Below are 25,475 nucleotides of genomic sequence, written 5' to 3'. Positions count from 1 at the left end.
ATTCCTTGTTTTCAGCTGAAAACCTATTAAAAATTCTCTCAAAGACAGCTTATTACTGAAAAATTACAGCACAACAAACAAAAATGATTTATTTGTATTGCTGATCAACACAACAAAACTGAATTTAAAAAAACGAGTTATTTTCTTTGTTGCAATCTATTCAGCACTCCAATTTTTTTCCATTCATACTCTTATACTTACTAAAACGAAGTCGACATGAATCCCAAATGGTAATACATGAACCCAAATTGATGTGAAAAAAACGCGAGCAAACTATATATAGAAGGTCGAGATGCGCAATAGTTATGTTTCGGAACAACAAACTTTTAAAATACAACCAACGGCATACGTTAGTAGATGTCAGCAATGCCTGTTGATTAGCAGCAGCGAAAACTATTGGTCTCGAGAATAGGAGACGAGGGGTCGAATAAAGGAGATCACTTAAAAAAGGTACTAATAAACACAAAAATGCTGCAAAAAACATATGAAAAGCAACAATATAAGGACTGAATCTTATCAAGAAACAGAAGACAACAACACCGTCCAATATCAGCCCACAGAACCATCCATTCGAAACAGCCTCCCGCACAACATAAACGTAGCGCCAACAATGAGTGCAGAAATATAGAGTGCGATTGGAAAACTTTAAAGCCATTAAGCCCAACGACCTGACAATATACTCCCAGAACTTTTTAAATATGCCGCATATGTCTTAAGCGAAGCATGGATCACTAAGCATATACCATCGAAATGAAAAGAATGTATCATTACCACAAACCCGGAAAAGGAGATAAGCTCATATGGAAACTGGAGGGGTATCAAACACCATCCAAAAGTTTCTCTTCTTTATAATACTTGACCGGTGCGAAAAAACGGTTTCCGACCACAGAGATCATGGACTGACGACACAAACACATTCCTAATCATTGTGGAACAATCAATAGAATTCAGGTCCCCCTATATGGACTATTTGTGGATTTTGAACGCTGATGATATTTGTCTCATGAGCAATTCCATTGTGGTCCAAACCTGCGACAAAAATCGGAAAATCGATGTCAACAAAATGTGGATTTTTTGCAAGTCCTCAAAATTGAAGTTGAGTTTTACTACCTAGGTAATCTTAGGCCACCCTCAATTTATTGGGTTCCACCTGCAAATATTTGCAGTTCTGTATGTGACATCAACAATACTAACGCTGCCTTGGGTCGTTTTAGTGAATATTCTGTATTGTTGTGTTTTTTGTGTTTTAATTGTTTATTTCGTTTTTTTTTTTTAACCAAGGTTTAGATACTTTTGTTTTGGGATCTACTTATGAGCGTATATTTTACACTTGTGTATTTTTGATATATGATTCTCCTATATAATGGAAAAGAAATAAAAATGTTAAGTTAATCGGCGGAGATGTTTTTCACCACTGAAAACCCCATAACCAAAGTAAATCCCACGGTCCCACTCTTTTGTGGGCTTTTCCGATCAATGAGAACTCCAAATAACTAACTACAATTATCGGGCCGCAAATGCAGGTAAAATCTTCAAAATACCTGAAAGAGAAAAAACTAGACCCATATATACGATTTTTAAGCCTTTATTGAAAGAATCAGATCGATCCGACGATTAGAAATATTTCTGTCGCACCTTCCCATACAAGTGGGATCACTTTGCGTCTGAGCCTCAAATTAACGGTGGGGGTGTTATAGCTACACAACCGCCAACCACTTCGTCATTAGTGCGTTCCACCCACTACACATGGTTCCATAAGGGTTTTTTTACATATTTCGGGCTACTTTCTTGTACCGTCTTAATGCGGGCAGCGAATACAAGTTGTTACAGCAAAAATCAAAGCGATTCGAGAGCAGTAGTGGAATTCTGTAACTCATTTTTTGAGTTACCGACGAAAATCGGTAAAATCGTAAAATTATAAATGGAAAGTGTTACTTGAAGTTGATATCGGTATGACTTAACGACTACTACATTTTGGTTGCTATCTTAAGGAAAAATTTCGTTAATGACCGAATTTATAAGCATATTAATTTTAACGACTTTTGTCGTTAACTCGAAAAATGAGTTACAGAATTTTACTCTTTTAATTAATTTCGGTATTTACATTCATTTTGTCATTTTAAAAATGTGATGTTTTGTGGCCTGACTTGGGAAGTGAACCCGGACCTTAAGATTGCAAAGCGAGTATGCCTACCACTGCACCACCGCCTCATATAATCATTACATAGAAAAATGTTTTATATTTGTTCAAATGTGTTGAATCATTAAATAAATGTGAACAATCGCCATGGAAGTCACTCAGAAGTCACTCCGAAGTGTCGGCATACGCGATAAAAGATAATCACAATAAGGCTATAGAAATTCTTTGTGTAATTCTTCAACGATCTTCCTTGGCGTGTATTGTTGACGTGCGTCGATGTTTATCAAATACTCAGCACATGATTAATATAACAAATTTCTATGTTGAAGAAATAACAATTCATTCACTTCAACATTAATATACATAGATGGAATGGTGTTTTGAAAAAAGTTTCTTCCGTTTTTTATATAAGATGTATAGGGGCAGTTTATGTTTTCACTTTTCATTAACGCTTATTTATAATGGTTGCAATAATTGTGTTCTTCCAGATATTTGGCCTGTTCCCATACTTTATAAAGCGGCAAAAGTTGCAACTGTTTTGAACGACTCACATATAAGCAGTCCTGGGGCTGGATTCTTGTTCTATGAAAATTTAAAATTAAAATTATTTCCTTCATAGTTTTTTTCATTTGACAGTTTTCTCCTTCATAAAAGTTTTCATTTCACATTTTCATAGAAACAGAATTGAGCTACTACAAAAGTAGTAAAAATTGTAAAAACTTTTTAGTTCTGAAACATAACTATTTTATAATTCCACTATCGATGAATATCTATAAGTTTATTATTATTATTGTATAGCTCTACTTACCTCACTAAAAATGGGTTTATCCAACCAGTAATAACTGGATTTGTTGCAGCTATGGCCACCTTTTCGTTTTGTAAGTGCACTGGCAAAAGGTTTGACAGTTGCAGGGCACCGTATTTAATCCGCATTCGTGATATAGAGGCAGCTAACTTCCGCCGACGTTCCCATAAACAATCTGATAGATCTAATAATAAAAAATCGGATGAAATTTGTACGTGTATATCAGAATTTTTCTTCATTAAACAATTCTCTTAGCAGTCTCTTTTGGTAAAACTGTCACAAAAGTAATGATAGTATAACACTGTGCAACTCTCTTAGGGGCCTAATACAGTTGGATGTGATGAAAAGAGTATAAAAGCCAAAATAATGACACGCCAAATTAATTAAAAGAAATATTTTTTTTCGTTTCTCAAAAGTGTAACGGACGGTTTCACCAAGACGATTAGAATAAAAATTCGTTCGATCTACAACAACAGGGAAGTAATTCTAACGAATTTGAATTCGAATCGCCTTAGAAAAACAGGCCATACATTTTATTTTGAAGCGTAAAATTGTAGGTTATTTTCTTAAATCTTCATATGGACAAAAATTCCTTAAATCGTTATTCCCAATATGTTTTTGTTATTAACCTTGATCGTTACGTTGCACATTGGGCCCAATGACAGGTTTTTGAGGCAACAAGTCACTGGAAGCAGCTAGAGGTACCAAATTTCGTTCCAATGTTCCGATCCGATTTTATATTTAAGCCCCACAAAGGTCACAATTTGCATCCGATCGCCTTAAAATTTGATATGGTAAATCCTGTTCAGGTTAGAATCAGGTCCTGAAAATTTGGCTCTGATCGGTTCAGATATATATCTACATATATATAGAAACCTTTTCAGGTATACAATGATGTTCGAAATATAAATCTTCTGAAATGGCTGGACCGAATTTGATAAAATTTTGTTTGTAGATTCATAAGGTCTGAGAATAGATCGTAAGGTACTTTTTATACCGAAAAATGGAGGGGGTGGGGGACCTCCCCCACAACAAGTTTTAGCCAAACGCCAAATCTCAGAGATTATTAGACGCATTGGTATACAAAACAATAGTAATTGTGACCTCTATCATTAATTTATGTTTTGGAAGTAGAAAACCGCGATCGCGTCCGTTATTTGAAAACTTTATAATTACAGGTTAAGATCTTGAAATTTAGTAGGTGTTTGTAGTACCAGTTATTAAATTTAAAGATCTAGAATATTGAAGATTTCAATGCTTGGTGTAACTCGGATAAGATTACTATAAAATTTGGCGACTTGTGTCATATTGAGCATCGTCCAGTCCCAACCCAATCTAATAAATTAAAATATTCACATTTTTAAGTGTCACGCTATCTGTAAGTAATTTTCTATAAGTATTCGGATCCATACGGACATGAAATTTTTTTACACATATAGTACTCACTATTACCTTCTATCAGATATATATAGTTTCGACAATACGTCGCAATACCGCGAGTTTTATTCCAAAAACTATTTAAACTACAATACGAACTACACAAAAAATACACCACAAGTCTACTTCAAATATTCCTTACCAAATCTAACTTCTTTTATTTCTTAATCAGAATATTAATTTATATACCTTTACACGTTTTATCCATTAAAAAAACTGTTTATTAAATCAGCGGTTTTTAATTGCCGAGCGAAACAAATTTGTTCTTCGTTGGATAAATTTTTATAAAATTTTACAAAGTAACATGCAATATCTTTGACAGCTCGGTATGTGACAACGAAGCGTTGCCAGGTTGAAATGATTTTGTTTCTAAGTGGCTCAAAGTGTTAAGAATCTAATCCCGTTACTAATTTATACAAATATATGATTTCAAAACTAGACTTTTTGCCTCAGAAACCTGCCATTGGGCCCAATGTGCGTTGAAAAGATATGACCGTTTTAATTTGAAGTTGTGAAAAATCATTTCAAAAAATCTCGGCATTATTTAAAAAGCTGTTATATGTCATTACCGTTAACTGAATTCGTACCCTTTACGATGAAGTAAGAATTATCCCAAAATGTCTCGATGGATTCGCTAAAAATCAAATTTATGACAAAATTTTACGTATTTGCAGAGGTATTTTTTGAAAAATAGCTCATATGCTTAAAAAATATATGAAAAAACAAGCAAAGTGCCCGCAACTTCGATGCGGGACGGAAATAAAAAAAAACAACAACAAATTTTTAATACCGAAATGGTAAACACCTAAAATTTTGCTGTAATAATAAGTATATTACAGCATCGCCTGAAAGTAACATAGCCTATAATAATTGAGATATAGCGTCATAAGTTGAAGTACCTTTTCAAATGTTCGATTTTCTATGCGAATATCTTCAGAATGGTAACATATATAGTCGCCAAATTTTGTCAAAATAAGACTGAAGTACACGTCATCTCTTACAAAACAAGCAGAATGGGGTCAGGGGTAGCACTTCTCCCCATAATTTTAATAATATCGAATATTGTCTATTTGAATCAATATTAGTTTGAGGTCCTTTAAAATTACACTGTGAACACAAATTTTGGGGCAGAGATACTTCCTTTTGGAGATGAAAGCCCATGGTGAGTATATTAAGAATCCCAAAGGACAGATCCGCCGTGAGTCGAACTTCCGCGTTATGGCCTGATGAAGTTTTTGCTAGAGACCCTGTAATGCATCAGGAATTAGCGTTATATCTTTGTTCACTGTTGCTTTAGCTCATTTTTGAGATGACATGTCTGCAGTCAAATCGAATGTGGATTATTTTCGTGAACAACAGTGAGCAAAGATATAACGCTAATTCCTGAGGGCTTACAAGATATCTAGCAAAAACTTCATCACGCCATAACGCGGAAGTTCGACTCACGGCGGATGTGTCCTTCGGGGTTCTTAATATACTCACCAAGGCCTTTCCTCCCCAAGAGGAATTTTCGGTGCCCCAGACTTTCACCTCCATTTTGTTGCACAGTGTTATTAAAAGTTATGCTGAAAATAATCTAATATGACACGTGAAAAGAAAGGTGGTTAGTTAATAAGAAGGAATGAGGGGGAAGTAAACGCTTGGATCCAACAATATCATTTAATATTTATGCTTAATTATCGGATTAAAAATCTTCAAACTAGGCAATAGTGATAATCATACAATAACCTATAATGTCGCTACGGGTCAGAGTAAGCTGGTAATCACTTGGGGAACGTCCCCTAATAGATACAAATACTAAAAACGACTCTATTTCTGACTTAATATAAGTATGAGAAATTTGAACCTTTGGTAAAAATAAATCTTATATCAGTTTGTGTATTCGTGAAGATTGTCCTCTAAGCAATTACAGTATTAGAAAAATATAATGAGGATAGCCGTACGAGAGAAGTGCCCCAATAAGACTCCAATATTGGATTTGTTGAATCGTTGTTTGAAGGAGAGCCTTCAAAGTAAGTGGTGATCGTTGTGGTGCGCGTGTGTATGTAGTGGTAAAGGAATTATCCAAGGCTACAAATATTAAATATCATATATCTGAAAGACTTAAAGGGTGACCACAACACGTTGACATGAATGAAGACATATGGACACAGAACGAGCAGTAGTCATCTTTACATATGGCGTATCTAAATCATTATTGGATTAAAATTAATCAATACTTGTTCGAGTTATCCAAAGTGCAATTTACCGTAGCAAAATAGGGTGATGTATGGCATTTGGAAAGCTCTACACCAATACGATAATGAAAAACATAAATTATAACTATCCTTAAAGTTCAATTCTTTCCTACTTATGTCATGTTCACACGAGCGTTTCAATTACGTTGTTAGCCTGTCGAACGACGTACAAGAATTAACCGGTTTCCACGAATGGAATTAACAGAAACATAAAAAAAATTTCCATCATTTTCGTTTCATTGTTTTCACGAAAATTTTAACCGAAAACACATAAAATATACATTAAATGAATAGGAAAAGCAATAGACTTTCCTTCAAATGCATCTTCTATATTTAAATACACACATTTCATTATTTTTTCCATAAATTCTGAATAATTTTGTATTTTCCATATATTTTTATATGTTTCTATTTTCTAAATTAAAGAGAGAAAGACATGTCAAAACAATGTTTGTGTATACACACGCAGAAAAATATATGTTAGAAATATGTTTGGATCCAAACAAATATTTGTTTGGGACTGATTGCAAACAAATATATGTTTGGATCCAAACATAATTTGTTTGTGTCCAAACAAATATATGTTTGCAACATTTTGTAACATATCTCAATTTAATATGTTTGGGTACCAACATATTTTTTATGTTACAACATATTTTTTATGGGTGGAGAGGATTTTGGTCAAAGAGAGTAACAACAGAGCTCTCGCAGCTGCGGAATGCCTTATTAACAAACCACACACACACACAACAACTACCGCTGTCGCAACAATTGTTGTTAGTTAACTGACAAACCAAACAACTACAGTGCGTTTGGTGTCGAAAAAACAAAGTTCGTATAGTCAAATACTTCGCAATTACAAATTTGTAATTTCTTCAATATAAAGAAACAAAAAAAAAACATTGTTCCACAACATCCCATACGGGACAAGGGAGACTTCTCTCATATCAATGAGTGCACCCCGATTCATATTAGCTCAATGATATGGGACCTACTGTTTATCGCCGAGTCCGAACGGCGTGTCTAAAGACACCACTTGTAGAGAAGTTTTACAAGGCTGAAATACTCAGGAAATGTCGCCACCATTACTGAGGGGTATTTTGCCACCGTTGAAAAATGTTTGATGTTGCCTGGCCGGGGAATCGAACCACCGACCTTCTGTGTGCAAGGCGGGCGTGCATACCATTGCACCAAAAGCAACATCTAATATCTAAACCTAGCGCTTATTGACTCATTCATATTGTTCTGCTATGCTTACAAGACGATAACAACTACAGTGAAAATCTTTAGAAGAAACGGTAAGTTACAATATTACAAAATAAAAGAATTAATAAATAAAAAGAATTAATAAAAATAAATAAATAAAAAATAATTAAAAAATAAAAAATAAATCTCTCAGAAAAAACAGTTTTTTTGCTTTATGAAAGGCGTTATTATGTTTGGGACTGCTTGCAAACAAATTTATGTTTGCTGCAAAACATGTTTGGGACATATGTTAGAGAGGCCATTTTTTTTCTGTGTGCAGACTTTGAGTTATTTGTTTCCTTTTTGTTTCTGATTTTTTACTCGATTTTGAACTAATGGACAAGAAATGTGAATGGAATTAAAAAGGAAACACAACCATCTTCCTTCTGCACCTATATAAAAAGTTTAGTACATTAATTACATTCATATTTTTCCTTTTTTCTAAAAATTTTTGTGTTATCAACAAATTTTTCATTTTTGAATTTAGACATGTCATAATTAATTTTTTCGATCAATTCTCTCATTTGTAGGGGATGGGACATACTTTTTCGTCGTTCAGAGAGTATTTCTAATCGAACAACGTAGAAAAATCGTCGTTCGTTCATAGAATTTTGTGTGAGGAAATAAGTAATTTATTCGTAGTTATGGATCTAACATCGAATAGAGAACGAACGACGTACCGTGGAAACGGGCTATAAGTTTGGTACAGTTTGGATTTGGGTGAACAGATAGAGCTGGAATCCTGAAATTTATAATTAAGATTACTTAGAGCTCATTTACACGAGGAAACAATGTTTCCTCTAAAACGTGTGTTCCGTTTTGATTCTCATTCGTAATTGCATTTTCAGGGTTGCGCTGTTTAACAAGCGTACCTTTTGAACGGTAGACGTACGTTTTTACATAAAGTTACCAAACATGATTATCTACCTATTGTACATGAATATTCAAAAAACAACAACAAACTGTATAACAATTACAAGAAACATTTTTTTACAACACAAAATAAATAAATTATTATGAAATTATTATTTCTTTCTTGCACATATCTATCCATAAGTGCCTTTTGTACGTTTTTGTACAATCATTTCTACATTTGTTCCCAACACTGACCAATTTTGAGAATGGGAATCAAAACGGAACACACGTTTTAGAGGAAACAAGCGAACATTGTTTCCTCGTGTAAATGAGCTCTTATGGAGCGTAGGATAGAGGTAGTTTTGGAAATTCGTACTTATGGGTACGAAAATTACTAAATGACGCCACTTTACTTTGTAAATTTATTCAGTTTTACAAGATCATATCGGAACCCCCAAATTCGCATTCCTTTGCTCACACCTCCATTAGAGAGATCGTTTCTTGTTCGAGTAGCTAGAGTATATAATGTATTGCCACTGCCCTTAAGAGTGTTTGGTCTTTCATTAGTTGTATTCCGCAGAAAATGCTGGAGTATATTGTTTCACGTTACTCCCAATTGTGATCTATTTATATAAATTTTTATATTATCCGCTTATAGCTCAAATGCTTTAAATATTTTTTTCCTATGCTGCATACATGTGAATTTGAATGTAGTCACTGTGTCGTATTTTGCTTGAAATATTTAGGCACATCACTGAGTGGTTCATTTCATATTCAAATGTAAATGTAGTTTTTATAGGAGTAGTTCAAATTCTTACTTTGCATTTAATGATCTTTTCATAAAATATTTGTTTTTGAAATTCTCATTAATCAAAAAAATAAAAAAATTTAATACTATTTATACATTATTATATTGCTCTTATTATAAATGCTGTATTTCTTTTGGAGTAGTTTAAAATCCTTTCCATTCTTGGAGTATCAAAATTCAATAAATCAAAATATTTGTTATTTACATTTTTTATTTTATAATTACTGCCACCTTTTTTATACATAGTAATTATTTTTTTTTTTTTGAGTAGTTCTAATATCCCTCCCTTGTTATATTTATGCTATTTTATATAATATTAAATTGAACATTCTAGTGTAGTATACAGCCTTAAGGTCGAAAGACTGGGCACATGAAAATTGAAATAAATAAATAAAAATAAATAAATGGTGCTATATTTGGTTCAATTTGGATTTGGGTGAACGGACAGAGCTAGTATCCTGATATTTGAAATGAAGATTACTGTTGGAGTGTAGGTTTGAAGTAGATTTGGTACTAGTAGTACTAAATTTGGTACCAGCTTGGTGTTGCATGAAGTGATATAAATGGAATTTCGAATTGTTGTATGAGGGTTTGTGTTGGTGTTTAGATAAGGATTTGTTGAAATTCATACAAATTCTGAAATTGGGCTGAAGGCTGGGTGATTTATTGAGAAATGGGAAATGTACTAAATGGTATTAAATTTGACGTTGGGTGTTGCATTGAAGTTGGAATTATATAATTAGTGTGTGAAAAGTAAAAAAATTGCAATAAATTGGGCTAAGGAACAGAAGTGGAATTCCGATTTATTAGTTGTCAGGTTCATTGTTAGAGGTCGTACAATAAGTGTACTAGTATTAAATAATACTAAATATTGAAGCGCTGGTATTGAGAGAATCGATAAATGAAATTTGTTATGAGAATCACTGTTGAGATCAGAGGATCAGGATCAGCATGATTATTAAAATCCACCTTTAAACCTATGAAAGGTTCCTAAATGTAATACCATTGGCATTGGGTGAACAAGTAGAGTTAAAACTGTGAAATTTGAGCTATGGTCGTGAAACGTATCTTTTCAACAAAATTGTTTTTATTTGTGTTGTCTATTCTAAACATTATAGTAAGTTCATTGGAAAAAGTAAAATCTATGCTAATGTTTTACAATTAGGTTTTTGCAACCTGAGAACAAAAAGGCCTAAAATAAAATATCTCAAAAATTAACTCTTATATAGGGTAACATCTTTTGAATAAAGGTTTTCTACATTTTGATATCACAAATTCCAAAATACTATTGGAAAATGTGGATAAAATTTTCAAAATATCCATACCGTGCTAATAAAACATGGACTGGAATTTAAAATGTAGGCCGCTGCTGAAGTGTAGAGGTCTTTTTAGAAATTCGAAAAAAACGTGTACGAACAGTACTTAGATTAAATATCAACTCATATAGGTATTAGTATATCAATATTTTCACTGTTCACCATATTGTATATTGTTACGAATGTTACTGATAGGTTTAAGTTAGTTTAGTTTAATTTCCGTTAGTTTAAAAATTTGAATTGTAAATAAAAGTTTTTATTACGCAGTTACTTTATTTAAGCAACAACAACTACCATGTAGAACTCTCTTCATTATTCTAGATGTTACTTTACCTTTTATTAATGTGCTTTTGTTTGTTTTGCCATAGTCATGTAATTATCGTTTAGTTTGTTACTCCTTTATTTCTTGCATTTGTTTGTTGTTGTAATTACGTCATTAGTGAGCTTGTCCAATTGTATTTGTCTTTCCCCATGTATGTATGTAAGTATGGTTGTTCGCTTAGTGCGATTGTGCGTCTGTGTGATCGTGGCACAGATTCGAGGTGTTGCCAAGGAGATTTTGGGGTATAAATAGCGGTAGGAAAGGCAAAATTGAGTTAGTTGTGTTTTAAGCGTTGAACTGAACAGATCGGTAAAAGAATAGCTGCGTGCTAACTAGAGACAAGCTGCGTGCTTAGTAATTAATGTCGGTTACGAATAAGTGCAATAAAGTAAATAAAGCATTGTAGAAACGTAATCTAAAACGAACCCTATTTTATTTGGTACAAATCGTATCGGGGAATAAAACAACGTCTACACGGAGATTAGTTAAATCTAATTCCGTAACAATTGGTGTCAGGAAGTGAGATTACCATCATCCTACAATGAAGCTTAAGGATCTACGAGTGGAAGACTTGAAGAAGGAGCTAAGTAAGTTGGAGTTGTGTTCTACTGGCAACAAGGCCGAACTACAAAAACGCTTGTTGTAAGAGTTCGAGCGCCGTGGAATGAACATCGATGAATATGAGTTCGACGGTAAGGAGGAAGTCGAGTTATCGGCAAAGGGCGAATCCAGCGTTGAGGAAGTTTCGTCGGTAGCTGCCAGGGGTGACGATTTGAAATCAATGCTGGCTATGATGATGGAGAAATTAGATGCTAAAATGAAAGAAAATTCTAGAAAGAACGAAGAAACTTCCAGACTTATGATGGAAATGAAAGCAGAAAATTGTCGAATGAGCGAAGAAACCTCCAGACTTATGATGGAAATGAAAGCAGAAAATTGTAGAATAGTTGAAGAAAATCCCAGTAAAATGTTGGAAGAGATATCCAGAAAGAGTGAAGAAAATTCCAGGAATTAAGAGGAAAAATTAGAAGAGAACTCTAGAATCGCTAAGGACATGGAAGAGAAATTAGAAATAAATTCTAGAACAATTAACGAGAAACTCGAGAACATCACGATGGTGATTGATAAGAGAGTAGAGAACGTGGAGGTACAAATTAAAGAGTTGGATAAAAAGATTTTGTATGTTGACGAGAAATTTCTGGCTCAAGATGAGAAGATTCTGGGCATAGAGAAGAAAATGTCGGAACTGGAAATCAAAGGTGGCCCAGTGAGAGCTGTTCATAACACGTTAAAAATCAAGCCTCCTGTATTCGACGGCTCTACAATGTGTTCAAATTACAGTTCGAGACAGTGGCTGTTAGAGATTCATGGGACGACAACGACAAGGCGGTATCACTCCTTATGGCATTGAAGGGTGATGCTGCTGACGTATTACAGAGTATTCCCGCCGTTTTTAGGAACAACTATGGAGATATAATGGCTGCTCTTGAACGTAAGTACGGTAGTGAACACAAGCAAGAGATCTACCGAATGGAACTTAGGGGAAGAGTCCAGAAGCCAAATGAGACCTTACAAGACTTTGCGGCTGATATAGAGCGGTTGGCGCAGTTGGCATATCCAGGAGAGACACATCCATTGGTGGACCGCATAAAGATTGAGACATTTGCTAGTGGTATTCGTGATCCAGCTAGCCTAGTGAAAATAGTTTTTTTCACACATCGGGTCTCTCGATTGGGGCTGGTTTACACGTTGGGTACAAAAGAGAAAATTGTTTGCATATTAAATTGCAGTGTGTGTATATATAAAAATAAATAAATTTTTGAACATTTTCGTTTATCGTGCACCCTACAGTCCGCATTTACGTTAATATTAATCGGTTTGGAAAAAATTATTATTTTATTGTAATTGGACATAAAAATAGTAATTTTTTGCCATTTGTAATAATTTTTGGTGTCGTAAAAATATTTCAAGCCTAGTTATTGAATATTTTGACATAAATATTATATATTTATATATTATTTTTTGATTTTTTTCGAAATCTTTTTTGCTTTTGTCGTTATTTTGTACACTTTTTTGAACATTTTTCGAAATTATTAAAGAGAAAAAGTTAGTTTTTCGTTTATAATTGAATAACTTCGGCGATTTTTGTTGATTTTTCTTAATATGTCGTAAATTTTGAAGTTTTCGTGCGGTTTTAAAGAAAATCTTTGCAAGATGCCTTTCACTCCTCTCAATCATTTTACCCGAGTTTCGGATAATTTTGAAATATTTTGTGTTGAAATTAAAGACGCGCAGGAAGAAGACTTGGATTTCTTTATCTTAGAAGTAAAAAGTACCGAGTTAGTTAAAAATTGGACCAAGGTGGAAAGTTCCTTTGATAACTGTTTAGAGTATCTGAAATCGGCTGAGGATACAACTGCGGAAGACATTGGTGTTGTCGATGGTAAATACGCGGTTGTTTATGAACTTTTTATGGAATTTCAGGCCATAATTAATAAATATTTAAATAAATTTCGGCGGTCTCGAAAATCTTCCTTGAGCTCTTACAGCAGTTCAGTGGTTTCGTTAAACCAGGATCCTTCCAATATTTCTAAGGGTGAGCAGGGTTTGTCTGCCACTCCAAGGGAAGTCTCGAGATACGATCCCGGTTTAAATAACACGAATTCGTCTACTCACACTGTTCGAAGTGTGGGTACTCTCCAACATAAGGTATTGGGTATTCTAGGGATAGCTCGAATTTTGCTATTGACCCGCCAAATTTAGACATTGTCCATAATTTAGCTTTGCCATGCGATATTCTCGTTTTCGAATGCGATTTTCTCTCGTGGACTACTTTTAGAGACTTATTTAGCACGGTTTATATTAAAAATTCTAGATTGTCGGATATTGAGCGTCTTTGTCATTTGACGCAAAAAACTAGTGGGGAAGCTCGTGAAATTGTTTCTAAATTCCCTTTGACTCACCGTAGCTTCAGTCTAGCATGGAATGCTTTGAAATCGACTTATGACACTCCTCGTTTGTTAATTCATAGTCAGTTCAAAGTATTATTTTCGCTTCCGGTACTTGAAATCGAGACGTGTTCGGGTCTCAAACAAATCCAGCGTGGTATTAATGGTTGTTTGTCTGCAATGTCCATTTACGACGTTAGTACGGAAAATTGGGATCCGTTCTTGGTCTTTATTTGTCTTCAAAGGCTCCCAAAATTAACACAAACTTTGTGGGAGCAAAGTGTTAAAGACAAAGCTTCTATTTCGTTATGGAAAGATCTCGATAGTTTTCTAACTGAGCGAATTCAGACGCTCATGTGTCTTCACGATATGAGAGGAAATGATTCGTTTAAAAGGTCTAACGTAAACAATTCTTCTCGTTCTCCAAAGGTTTCGAAGAAAAATGATTGCTTTCTTTGTCCCCAGCAGTTCCACTTGCTTTTTGAATGTCCTCGATTCAAAAATATGTCTGTCTCGGCTAGGTTTTCTACTGTGAAACGTCGTAGATTGTGTGTGAATTGTTTGCGTACGGGGCATGAAGTAAAAACTTGCAGTAGTCATCGTAGGTGTTCGAAATGTAATCGAAGTCATCACACCTTGCTACATCGTAGCGACTCGTCTACAATTAGTTCGAACTCCAGTGTTTCCTCGGTCAGCAGGAACACCCCTACTTCTTCTAACTCTCCACCCGTCGATCCTCCTCGTCCATCCACATCCTCGGCATCTGTAGCTCATCAGGCCTTTCATACTTCACAGAATAAGTCGGTTCTGTTGGGAACAGCGATGGTCAACATAATGCATGGTGGCATTTCCTATCCAGCTAGGGCCTCTGAATCCTCTTTTCTAACAGAGCGATCGCAGAATAGGTTGCAACTTCCCGTATGTTCAACAAATGCGGTTATTTCTGGTGTGAATTGTGCAAATTCACAAAAAGTTTGTCCCATTAAAGTTGGAAGCCCTCTTAATCCTTCGATTTTATTAGAAACTAGTGCTTTGGTATTGCCTTCAATTTCTTTAAACTTACCGTCGTTTACTGTTTCCTCTGATTTAAGATCTGAAATGCCAAGTATTCGTCTGGCAGATGCTAATTTGTTCGATTCACGTCCGGTGGATCTGTTGTTGGGTGCAGACTTGTATCCACAAATTTTGTTACAGGGTTGTCGTTCAATTTTATCGGGGACTTTGATTCCCCAAAATCTTGGTTTGGATGGCTAGTCACTGGACCTATTTCATCGTCGAGAATTCAAAATTGATCAAATTGTTTGCCACGATCCTATCTTGTCCGCTACTTATTCGGAGTGGCGTAATTTCGGAGATTCTTATACGAATTGAGTCTCCACATGTGTTCGTGCAATTGTCTCGTGATATCGCTCTCTAAAATCAGTTTCACTCCTGCGGCTAGGGCCTTGCAAGGTTAGCGTCTAAGCTTTTGGAAATCGTTGTTAAGGAAATCGACTTAGAATGTCGTTATTGAACGTATTCTACAACTGTGTTGTCGTGGCCTAGTTGTTTCCTTCTCTTGAGCTAGATTCGTTGCGAATCGATTCCCTTTGGTGGCATGGGCCGATATGGTGCAGTCTAGACAAGTCGGATTGGTCATGCTGTTCGCTGTCACTTATCACACTTTTCGACTGGGTTAGAATAGGTGCTGGAAAAGTTTCGTGACTCCGGAAAGCAAGTCGCGATTGTCCCCACTCGATATTTTCGGACAATGGTACGAATTTTGTGGGTGCTTCTCGTGATTTCATTCGTGATAATAGTAACTGTGTCCTCCCTACATTCGCATCTCAGGATCTTACGTTGCAATTCATTTCAGCTGGTGCTCCTCATATTGGTGGACGCTAGGAAGCTGGGGTGAAAAGTTTTAAGCAACACTCTCGACAACAGGTTCGAAACGTTCGGCTTACATTTGAAGCATTAGCCACCGTATTAGTTCGAATCGCGTCCTCTGCGCCTATCTCAGATAGTCTTGATGGGCTGGTAGCTTTAACACCGGATCATTTGTTTATAGGTGCTCATTTATCGCTTATCCTGGACCTGTCGTAATTGACGAACAGTTATCGCTTGTGAATCGGTATCATAATGTTCAAGATCAAGTTCATTTATTTTTTGCACCGGATGTTAGTACGGCAACCGCGTTGTGAAGCGGCTCATTTGTACTCTTTTGAACTCGGAGTAACATATTAATTTTTTCGTAGTAAAATGCACACTTCATCTGAATTCGTCACTGCGGGTTCTACTAGAAAATGGAGATCAATCGAAATCAGTCACAGCGGATTAAAAAAAAATTTTTTGACATCTGAATCCGTAACTGCGGGTTCTTCGTTATCGGCATCGAACTCGAATATCGTACCTTCCAGGTCGGAATCCATAACTGTGGGTTCCAATGCGACCTTGGCGTCTTTGGGCAATTCACACCATGTTCGTATGGTAGGAAGAGAGCGTACGTCCGTTACTGCGGACGAATCGTACACGCCTCATAAATATTGTTATCGGTTAAGGCGTAAGGAGTAAAATTCGAATTTGCTCACAACACACTGCACCACCTACTCTATTATTACTTACTATTGTACATCTTTATCGGTCTGTGTTACAACATTAATAATGTTGCAAGGTCGGCGCCAATGTTTAAGTAAGAATTAATATTTAGTTTAAATTTGCATTGTTTGGAAATACGCGCTTTTCGCTTTACATTCATTGTGTTCGATTTGCATACTCGTTAGAAAACGGCCTACTCCTTTTTTGTTGCAACAGTGATCTGTCATCTAGGAGTTTTCTAATGAATGTTGTTTTTGCGCCTACGCGACCTTTCGGCATTATTATTGTCACTTCGTTTTCGATCGCCATCCGTAATACAGGTAATCTGTTCGCCTTGCTACTTTCCCCTTTTTTTTATAAATTTATTTATTATTTACCCAATAAAGCTTCTGCTTTTTATTATTTGAAAATTAAAACGTTCGTGTTTTTATTTATCTCTTTTTCGAAACGAAATTTCGGCGCCTTTACAGTCCCTAATTAGCTGGCCAGGCTAATATGGACCATTTTATGAAAAGTGGGCTGTACTTCCCCAAAATATGGAGAATTTCCGTACGTTTTAACATCACTCGATAGTGCTTATACCAATACCTTATATGCAAAATTGATTTTACCAAAATCTTCACATTACTAAATGTAATCGAGCAATCTATTAAACTGAATTTATTGTCCCTAATTAGCTGTCCGCCACTGTATATAACTTAAACCCCTTTTCACGGCATATTTGTTGCATTTTCCTACTACTCGTGACAGTTGATAGTCACACATAGCTGTTTTCCTACTATTGGTCGAGATATTCGTTGTAACGGTCCTCACCAGACACTACTTCTTCTGACTATTGCTTCCTTTAAATCCGACCGTGCTCAGGGCTTGGGGGGTGTTCTTGTCAAAAGAAATATGTCCCAACCAGTTACAGAAAAATTGATTTTTTTTTTGGTAGCTATTTATTCTTACAAGGAAATCGCGATGGTCATTGTCAGTATAAGGGTTTGTTTATATGGATTGGAATCTAGGTGTTATAGATTCGTTGTCGGACATCCCTCCCAACCATGCCGACTATATATTTCCGTCAGCCCATAAACATTCTAAATGCCTACGTCTTCAATTTCGTGGAACTACTATATGACCTAACGAGAACAAGATATCATTTTAATTTTTAATTATAGTATATTTAATAATGAATAAGAACAAATGACATGTATCAAAATTGGTACAAAAAGATTAGGTGAATGAGAAAATGAGATCTAAAATAGGGATCAGTGTGACCGCTGGAAATTTCGAAAAAGTATCACAAAAAGTATAATTTCTGGAAAAAAGTGGCACAAGTTTTTTTTGAAAAAGTAACACAAAAAGTGGCACAGTTTTTTACTATTGTTAAGGGGTATAGGCACTTATAAAGCACCGATAAGCATATATTTAGTGGGATAAATTTGTTGTCCTTAAGCAAAACGGAAAATGTCGATTTCGTCATAAATGTGTAACAAAATTAATAAAAACCCTCGCTCGATTTTTATATTAACAATAATCCCACAAAAACATATGACGATCGGACGATCTGTTTTCAAGCTACAGTGGGCACCGCTTTCTACTGGTCTGTTCCTTTACATCTGTAAATGGTAAAACCGGCAAAATTTGTAAAAGTTGTAAACTGCTCCTATACGAATTGTATTGTGTCTGAAGTAAAGGAACGCTTTTCGAGTAAAAAGTAGTAAAACTTGAAGATTATTGAACGTAAAGGAACAGAGGTTTCATATCATTTCTATGCTAGGTACAAAACACACTTCTTTCCTATATATTTGACTTCCATTCCATTTTAATTAATTTAATTCTTGATAAAATTTGATCACATTAATGTTGGTAATAGTACATTAAGACTATGCTGGATTTAGCAAATCCAAACGATTTAAATTGTTATTTTCAAACAGTATATGTCAAATAAATCGGGATAACATCGCCGTATAAGTGTAAAGATAGTTACATTTGTGTGCTCGCCTATCCCTGGCCTAAAAGGCGTTTAATTGAAAAATTTCAATAGCCGAACGCACGCACATACAGCAACACACAATTTGAGACCACCTACGACTCATTGTTATTTGACTAAGAACCCGTCAAGGATCAATGAATGCGATTGTCGAAATCTTATCCAAAATGATCAAGCCCACTGAGCCACTCATATGATTGTGGCACAGTTCTTCCCGTGGGCTTCATCATTTTGGATAAGATTTCGACATTCGCATTCATCAATGCTTGCCGGGAAGTTTACATTACAATGTATGTAGTTTAAAGTGGCACAAGGTATGAAAAAGTAGCACAAAATATCAAAAAGTGGCACATTTGGTATCAATATAAAAAGGTGGCACAAAAGTATCAATGCCGATAAAAAGTATCAAAATTGATACTTTAGTGGCACAACGGTCACGCTGATAGGGATAGGTAATGGAAAGCAATAATCGATTTTTCGACCTTTCGATTTTGGTCTGAAACTAAAAACGCGATTTTTCGGTCTTGCGATTATTTCAATTTTCTTAAAACTCGACTTTCGACTTTTTCATGACCTCAGAAAATCGATTATAATCGACTATTCGTCGATTTTCGAGTTTTCTTTTGAAACTGTAAAACCGCCAAAAGTGTAAAACCGCCAAGTCCACAATCTATGGGCAAACTCGAAAATCGATCACAAGATAATCGATTGTGCGATTTTCCCTCCAGACAAAAGTCGACTACGATTTTTAGATTTTTGACTGCAAAAAGTCGATTAATCGATTAACCGAAAGTCGACTTACCTATCCCTAATCTAAAAGATCGTGGTATATTCTACTTGTTCTATTATAGTTTATGTTATCGTAAGAAAAAAAAAATAAACGATGTAAGTATGTCGCGGAGAAAGAAAAATAGTATTAATATAATTTATAAACGATACTTATATGCTATATAGTGTTTGAATTATTATGTTATTTCTTACAATCATTATTGGCATTTGTCGACAAGCGCTTGTTGATCTGATAATGATAATCTTGTTATGATAATATTACTCTCATAGTATAAAAAGTTAATATGATATAAAAAAACAGGATCTTCCAAATAGCGAACTGCTGAATGTTATAATAGCTTTCGTATTCAAATTAAATAAAAATAATTCATCCGGGATAAGAGCTTCGTTTCAAAATAATCCCTTTTAGAATGCCATACTTTTAAGTCTTGATATCTTGTTATGAATAATTAATCCTTGATTTCTTATAATAGTATGTTGCTTTTTGATATTTAATATCGGAATAAAAATTTGATGGATCTCTGGAATTTCAGCCTCGTCAGATTAAAATTTTCAAAGTTCAAATTTCAGGAAATCAGCATAAAATAACTATTGACCCATAAGTTTTGGATTTTCAGACTTATTTAAATTAAAGGACAATCCCAAACCAGCAAAGACTTCATAACCAGGATAAATTTCACCCATCCAAATAGCAATTATGTGTATCCGTTCAAAGGTTTTTTTCTTCAACAATAATTATTAAAATATTCTCTTTAATATCGTTCTATTTCGTTTCAAATTTCAAAATCGAATCCCCTCAAAAATGTTCCTTTCAAAACGAAAACTTTTTTTGACTAGCAAAACATACCAAGCCTTCTCAAATAAAATATATCATTGGAATTCAGAAGTAGTTTCCAATAGAATAAGTCCGTTCTTAAAACAAAACAGTCACATCGTCATTTACGATTTTGACTATCAATGCCTGTTGTTCGTGTTGTTATATTCAGATTGGTTAATTTGTATTTCCTGCCAATCTTTTCTACTTTTCAGAACTACTGAAAGCTAATAGTAATGGGTAACATTCTAAATAACTCCATTAACGCAATAATAATAATAATAATAATAATTTCATCGCTTCAATACCGCTTTCTACAATGATAATTCCGCGCTGATTCCGAAGTGCTTCCTTTTCTTCACTAAGGTAAGTGACCGTGTGTGTTATTGCAGGTTTCTGATTCATCCTCCAAAGTACTTTGTTTTTAAAGTATGTGAGAGTTATTTTGGCGATCACATAATTAGTTATTATTGAAGTCTTGAAGTGGATGGACGTCTCTACGCAAGATAAACAGTTGTTAGCGGGTTATTTGTGTGTATTTTTGCGTGTGTACTCTTTTTTTGGTGTTGTGCAAATCAGTTCTGAAGATAATTGAAATACAGTTGTTTATACATAGATACATATGTATATATTTATGTGTGTAAGAATTGGTGAATGGTTTTCTTAAACTGTTTATGTATGCTGTTTTATAAAATGAGAAAATCAAAGAAAAATAAAATAAATGGTAAATAGATTAATTATAAAAGCAAAAATAAAAACACAGACGCTGTAATACCAAAAACCTTTACAAAATTTGGCAATACAAATGTGAACAATAATACAGTACCAAACATTCAATTTGATGACACTATCCCAACTAACAAAATATCTTTATGCGATGAACTTAAATAAATAAATAACAACAAACAAAAGCCTTGAAAAGATGACGAATTTTATATGTTATAATATACTTGGCGGGGTAGTAATAGTGAGGAATTTTCCTAAGGTTTTCTGATGGAAGGGCTTAAGTGGCCTCAAGAAATTGGTAGTATTAGGTGCTCGTGCCATGAGTAGGTCTCATAATTAAGACTAAAAGGGAGAAACTCGAAGCCTGCAGGATACAAAATATCCTCAAATGGGCCTATAAACTAGTGGAAACCGTATACAGTATAGTCTCGATAATCCGGACAACGCGGTAATCCGGACACCAGAATGTTTTACATTGTAGACTCTGTAATCCGGACATCACACATTTTTCTTACCTCGATAATCCGGACATCAATATTTTTTCTTATATAGCACATTAGATTCTAATTTATTTCATTGTCATTTTCATTCTTAACAATAGCAATTCGTGTACAAATAAGAAAAAATAAGTTTTTCAAGGTTTCTGGTCCAAATCTCGACTTTCTAGATAGTCACTGTTAAATCAGTTATAGAGTCAATATGGAATAAACTATTTGAATCTGTGAAATGATTTTCCTACCATTCAAGCATTGATGACTGGCTATGATAAACAACAATATTTAAAACATAGTGTTGGGTAAACCAGTAGTGGAATTCTTTACCTCGTTTTTCGAGTTACGAACAAAAATCGGTAAAATTAAAATGCTTTTAATTTCGGTAATTAACAATTGTTTTTGGTAAGTTAACAACCAAACTAAAGCTGTCGCTAAGTCCTACCGATAGCAAAAGAGTTGTTAACTTTTAATGATACTTTTCATTCATGATTTTACGTTTTAATTTTACCGATTTTTGTCGGAAACTCAAAAAATGAGTTAGAGAATTCCACTACTGTTCCCTGAAAATTCGATGTGGCGTTTTCCTTTCCACTAACGAATTAGTTCATTTGTCTCCGATTAGTGAGAAAGTCCCTTGTATTCCAAAGATATATTACCAAGAAATGTTTGAATCCTTTAAAGCATTGGGATTAATAGTTAAGTCTTTATTGGGATTTTTAGCTAAAAGAGGAAACGACGAGAGAGACCTTATATAGGAATTTCAATAAATTAAAAAAACGCATGCCCCCTTTTATTTTCTTTCTTTGACATTCTAAATCACCGGTAACTAAAGATTTTTGTATAGCATTCTCGTAATTATGCAACCAATAGATTCCATTTTGTCTTTGGACGAGATGAGGTGATTTGGTGTTGTTCACAGAAATGGCTAAATATTGACTAAAATGAGATGAGTGCATTTGAGTTCTACAGTTCTATCACTAGTACTAGTTTTACCATTTTTGAGATATAGAGGTTCAGTTCAAATTTTTGGGTTTTTATCTTAAGTTTTGCTTGGAAACCGCAAGTCATATCAAAATAGGACTAAAGAAAAGATGTGAAAATTCTCTACAAGATTGGATGATTTATTTTTTCCTAGGTTGTACCATTTTCAAGGTATATAAGTTTAATTTGGAAAATTGCAGTAATGACATTCTTTTATAAGGAGGCGATACAGTCAGTGCATTGATTCACATTGAACTTCGATATCTCAAAAACGGTAAAACCTACGAAAATATCAATCTTGTGGAGAATTTTCACAGCTACAACATTTTCTTTAGGCCCATTTACATAGGACTCGCGGTTTCCAAGCAAAATCGTGAAAACCTAAAGAACCCCTAAAAATGTGAACTTAAATCGCGATTTATTTTTTTTTTTAATTTAATTTATTTCAATTCTCTTATGCCCAGTCTTTCGACCTCAAGGCTGTACACTACAATATAATGCCATTATAATTTAAAATTAAGTAATTTAAGGGAGGGATAACAATACTACTCCAAAACTCAATTACTATGTATAAAAATATATGTAGTAATTATAATTAATCTATATTGAATATAAAACATTTTGATTGATTGAATTATTATACTCCAGGAAATGAAAGGGATGTTAAACTACTCCATAACAAATATACAGAGCTTTAGTATAAAATAAATATAAATAAATAATAAAATTACAATTTTTTGAAATATGTTGATTTTAGTGAAATTTCAAAAATGAGGCATTTAATGCAAGCAATCGAAGAATTTGAACTACTCCAATAACAACTGCGTTCACACATGAATATGAACTAAACCACCAAATCGTTCATACTAAAAAAAAATTTCAAGCAAATCACGAAGTACGGGTACACCCACATTCATATGTATACGCAGCATATAAATTTTACATTGTCTCATAAAGAAAAATGTTGAGTATTTAGTGGACCATAAAAAAAAATTTAAAAAAATGATTTAAAACACAAGATTGCAAAAAAACATATTGAATATATTGAATATAAAACATTTTAATTGATTGAATTATTCTGCTCCAGGAAATGAAGGGGATTTTAAACTACTACATATATATATATATATAAATATATACATTTTAAACTACTACATAATGAAATATTTGAAAATCCCTCCGGCGATTTTTTTTTTTGGTTTCTTGATATTTCTCATCTAGTTTCAGAATTTGCGAAAACTTCCCAGATGTAAGCACCTTCTATTTTAAATTAGTCCGGGCAATTCGATAATCCGGACACCGCCGAAACATGTGGTGTCCGGATTATCGAGACTATACTGTATTTACGGAGGGTTCAATCCCCATGGTACCATGAGGAAAAACGTATGAACGATAAGCACTAATAATTATAAAAAATAATAAAGGGAATTTTATAAAATTCAAATACGAAAATATAAAATTAAAAATGACCTAAAACTTAAATACAAAATCTCTAATAGAAAATTCCACAAATACGGATGAAAGTTATATAAAATTATATATAAAATTACACAAAGTGTAAGTGAATATCATATGAAACTTTGAGGCCCCAGGGGCACGTGTTAACATATTAGATTGAGCTCAAACTTTGGCAATCTTAATTTTTAACAAAACTAAACATTTTGGGAGGTTGCCGCATTAAAAAAACCGACATCGATTTTCTAAACCCACTCTAATATACATATGTATAGACCTAATATAATGTAATATATTTAATATAATTGCATTGATCGCCAAAATTCGTAAAACGAATAGGCAAATAAAGAAGAAGACTTATTTGATTCTGTGGTTGTGTTCTTGTTTTATTATTCATATTCTGTTCTGTATAATTGCCATATCCTTCCATTTTTTGTTAAATTTTTGCCAGTATTTTTCCGATGCCTATAATCAATGGCCCTTTTGTCATCTAGTAACCTGAGTCTAGTATATTTATTTATAATGTCTTGAAGAGTCTCATTATCAGATATGTGGGCTCCAACATATACGTTGGAGATAGATAGAAGATCTACCAATTCCCTATAAATGTTTTGTTGCTCATAAAAATTGTTGTCTTCTTAAATCTATCTCATAGAACACATTTAATTCATATTTCACAATAACGAAATGTTCAAACAATTCTTATAAATTTCTACAAATGTTATAAGTTTCTGCATAAGTATTCTGTGGTCAATTCTTAACCCACTGACAAATTTTTATATATGCATGGTAAATTTCGCAAAAAAATGTATGCTACTGTTCAGTCAGCAAGGAAAATGAAAGTATATAGCGTTACAAAAACGCCTCTTCGGAGAATAACTTACCAATGAAGCCAATTTCGATTAGCATTCTATAATGGTTGTCATTTATAAAACATTCAAAAAATCATATTCTTCTCTAATCACGTAAGAGTCCAATGAGATAAAATTGTTCATTAAATTGTATTCTGAAAAGAGGAGGTATCGTTTGCTTTTTAGGCAATATAGATTTGAAAACGCTGAACATTATTTTTTCTGTTTTTTAGATATGACCAAATTAGCAAAGTTGCGGTAATTTTCAAATGCTCTTATCGTAGTAAAATACAAAATATTGTAAAATAAACGGAAATGTGGTATTGTGGGTTCTCTTTGCGGAAGAAAGCGTAAGTCGGCCTACAGCGAATTCAATAAATCGGTTTAGCTTTTCCACATCATTATTAGTTTCTACGATAAACTAAATGAATAAAATCAAATTGTTCTCACCTTTGACTTTGGCTTCACTGTACCTTACAGTTTCTTGTAAAGATTCGTCCGCGTTCCTTTGGTTAAACGACCTTTCGTGAAGCTCGTAAAGCATTAGCCAAACTTGGTTTTCATCTGCACGATACTAAAAAAATAAAAAACGCAGTGTTTATCAAAAAGTCCAATACATCCAAAGAAATAATTATATGGAATTTTAAACTTAAATGTAGGGACTATTTTTCTACTTTTTTTAAAAAAAAACTGTGAA

The 25,475-nt window shown here is 34.0% G+C and overlaps 1 protein-coding gene across 3 annotated transcripts in view; it reads right to left on the bottom strand.

Moving 5' to 3' along the window:
* The window catches only part of LOC141400731 (putative methyltransferase NSUN7), a 617,414-nt gene that overhangs the window by 304,702 nt on the left and 287,237 nt on the right, over positions 1-25,475 (bottom strand). For all 3 annotated transcript variants that reach the window (XM_073980175.1, XM_073980177.1, XM_073980176.1), the window contains exons 4-5: positions 25,229-25,352; positions 2,949-3,129 (exon numbers count right to left, since the gene is read on the bottom strand). In XM_073980175.1, the coding sequence (XP_073836276.1) occupies positions 2,949-3,129; positions 25,229-25,352 (305 nt within the window). The remainder of the gene's footprint in view (positions 1-2,948; positions 3,130-25,228; positions 25,353-25,475) is intronic.

Source organism: Musca autumnalis, unplaced genomic scaffold, assembly GCF_047663935.1.
Source record: "Musca autumnalis isolate F117 unplaced genomic scaffold, ASM4766393v1 scaffold_4, whole genome shotgun sequence".
Lineage (NCBI taxonomy): Eukaryota > Metazoa > Arthropoda > Insecta > Diptera > Muscidae > Musca > Musca autumnalis.
Note: the sequence above shows the minus strand (reverse complement) of the source record. Positions and strands in the feature narration are given on the sequence as shown.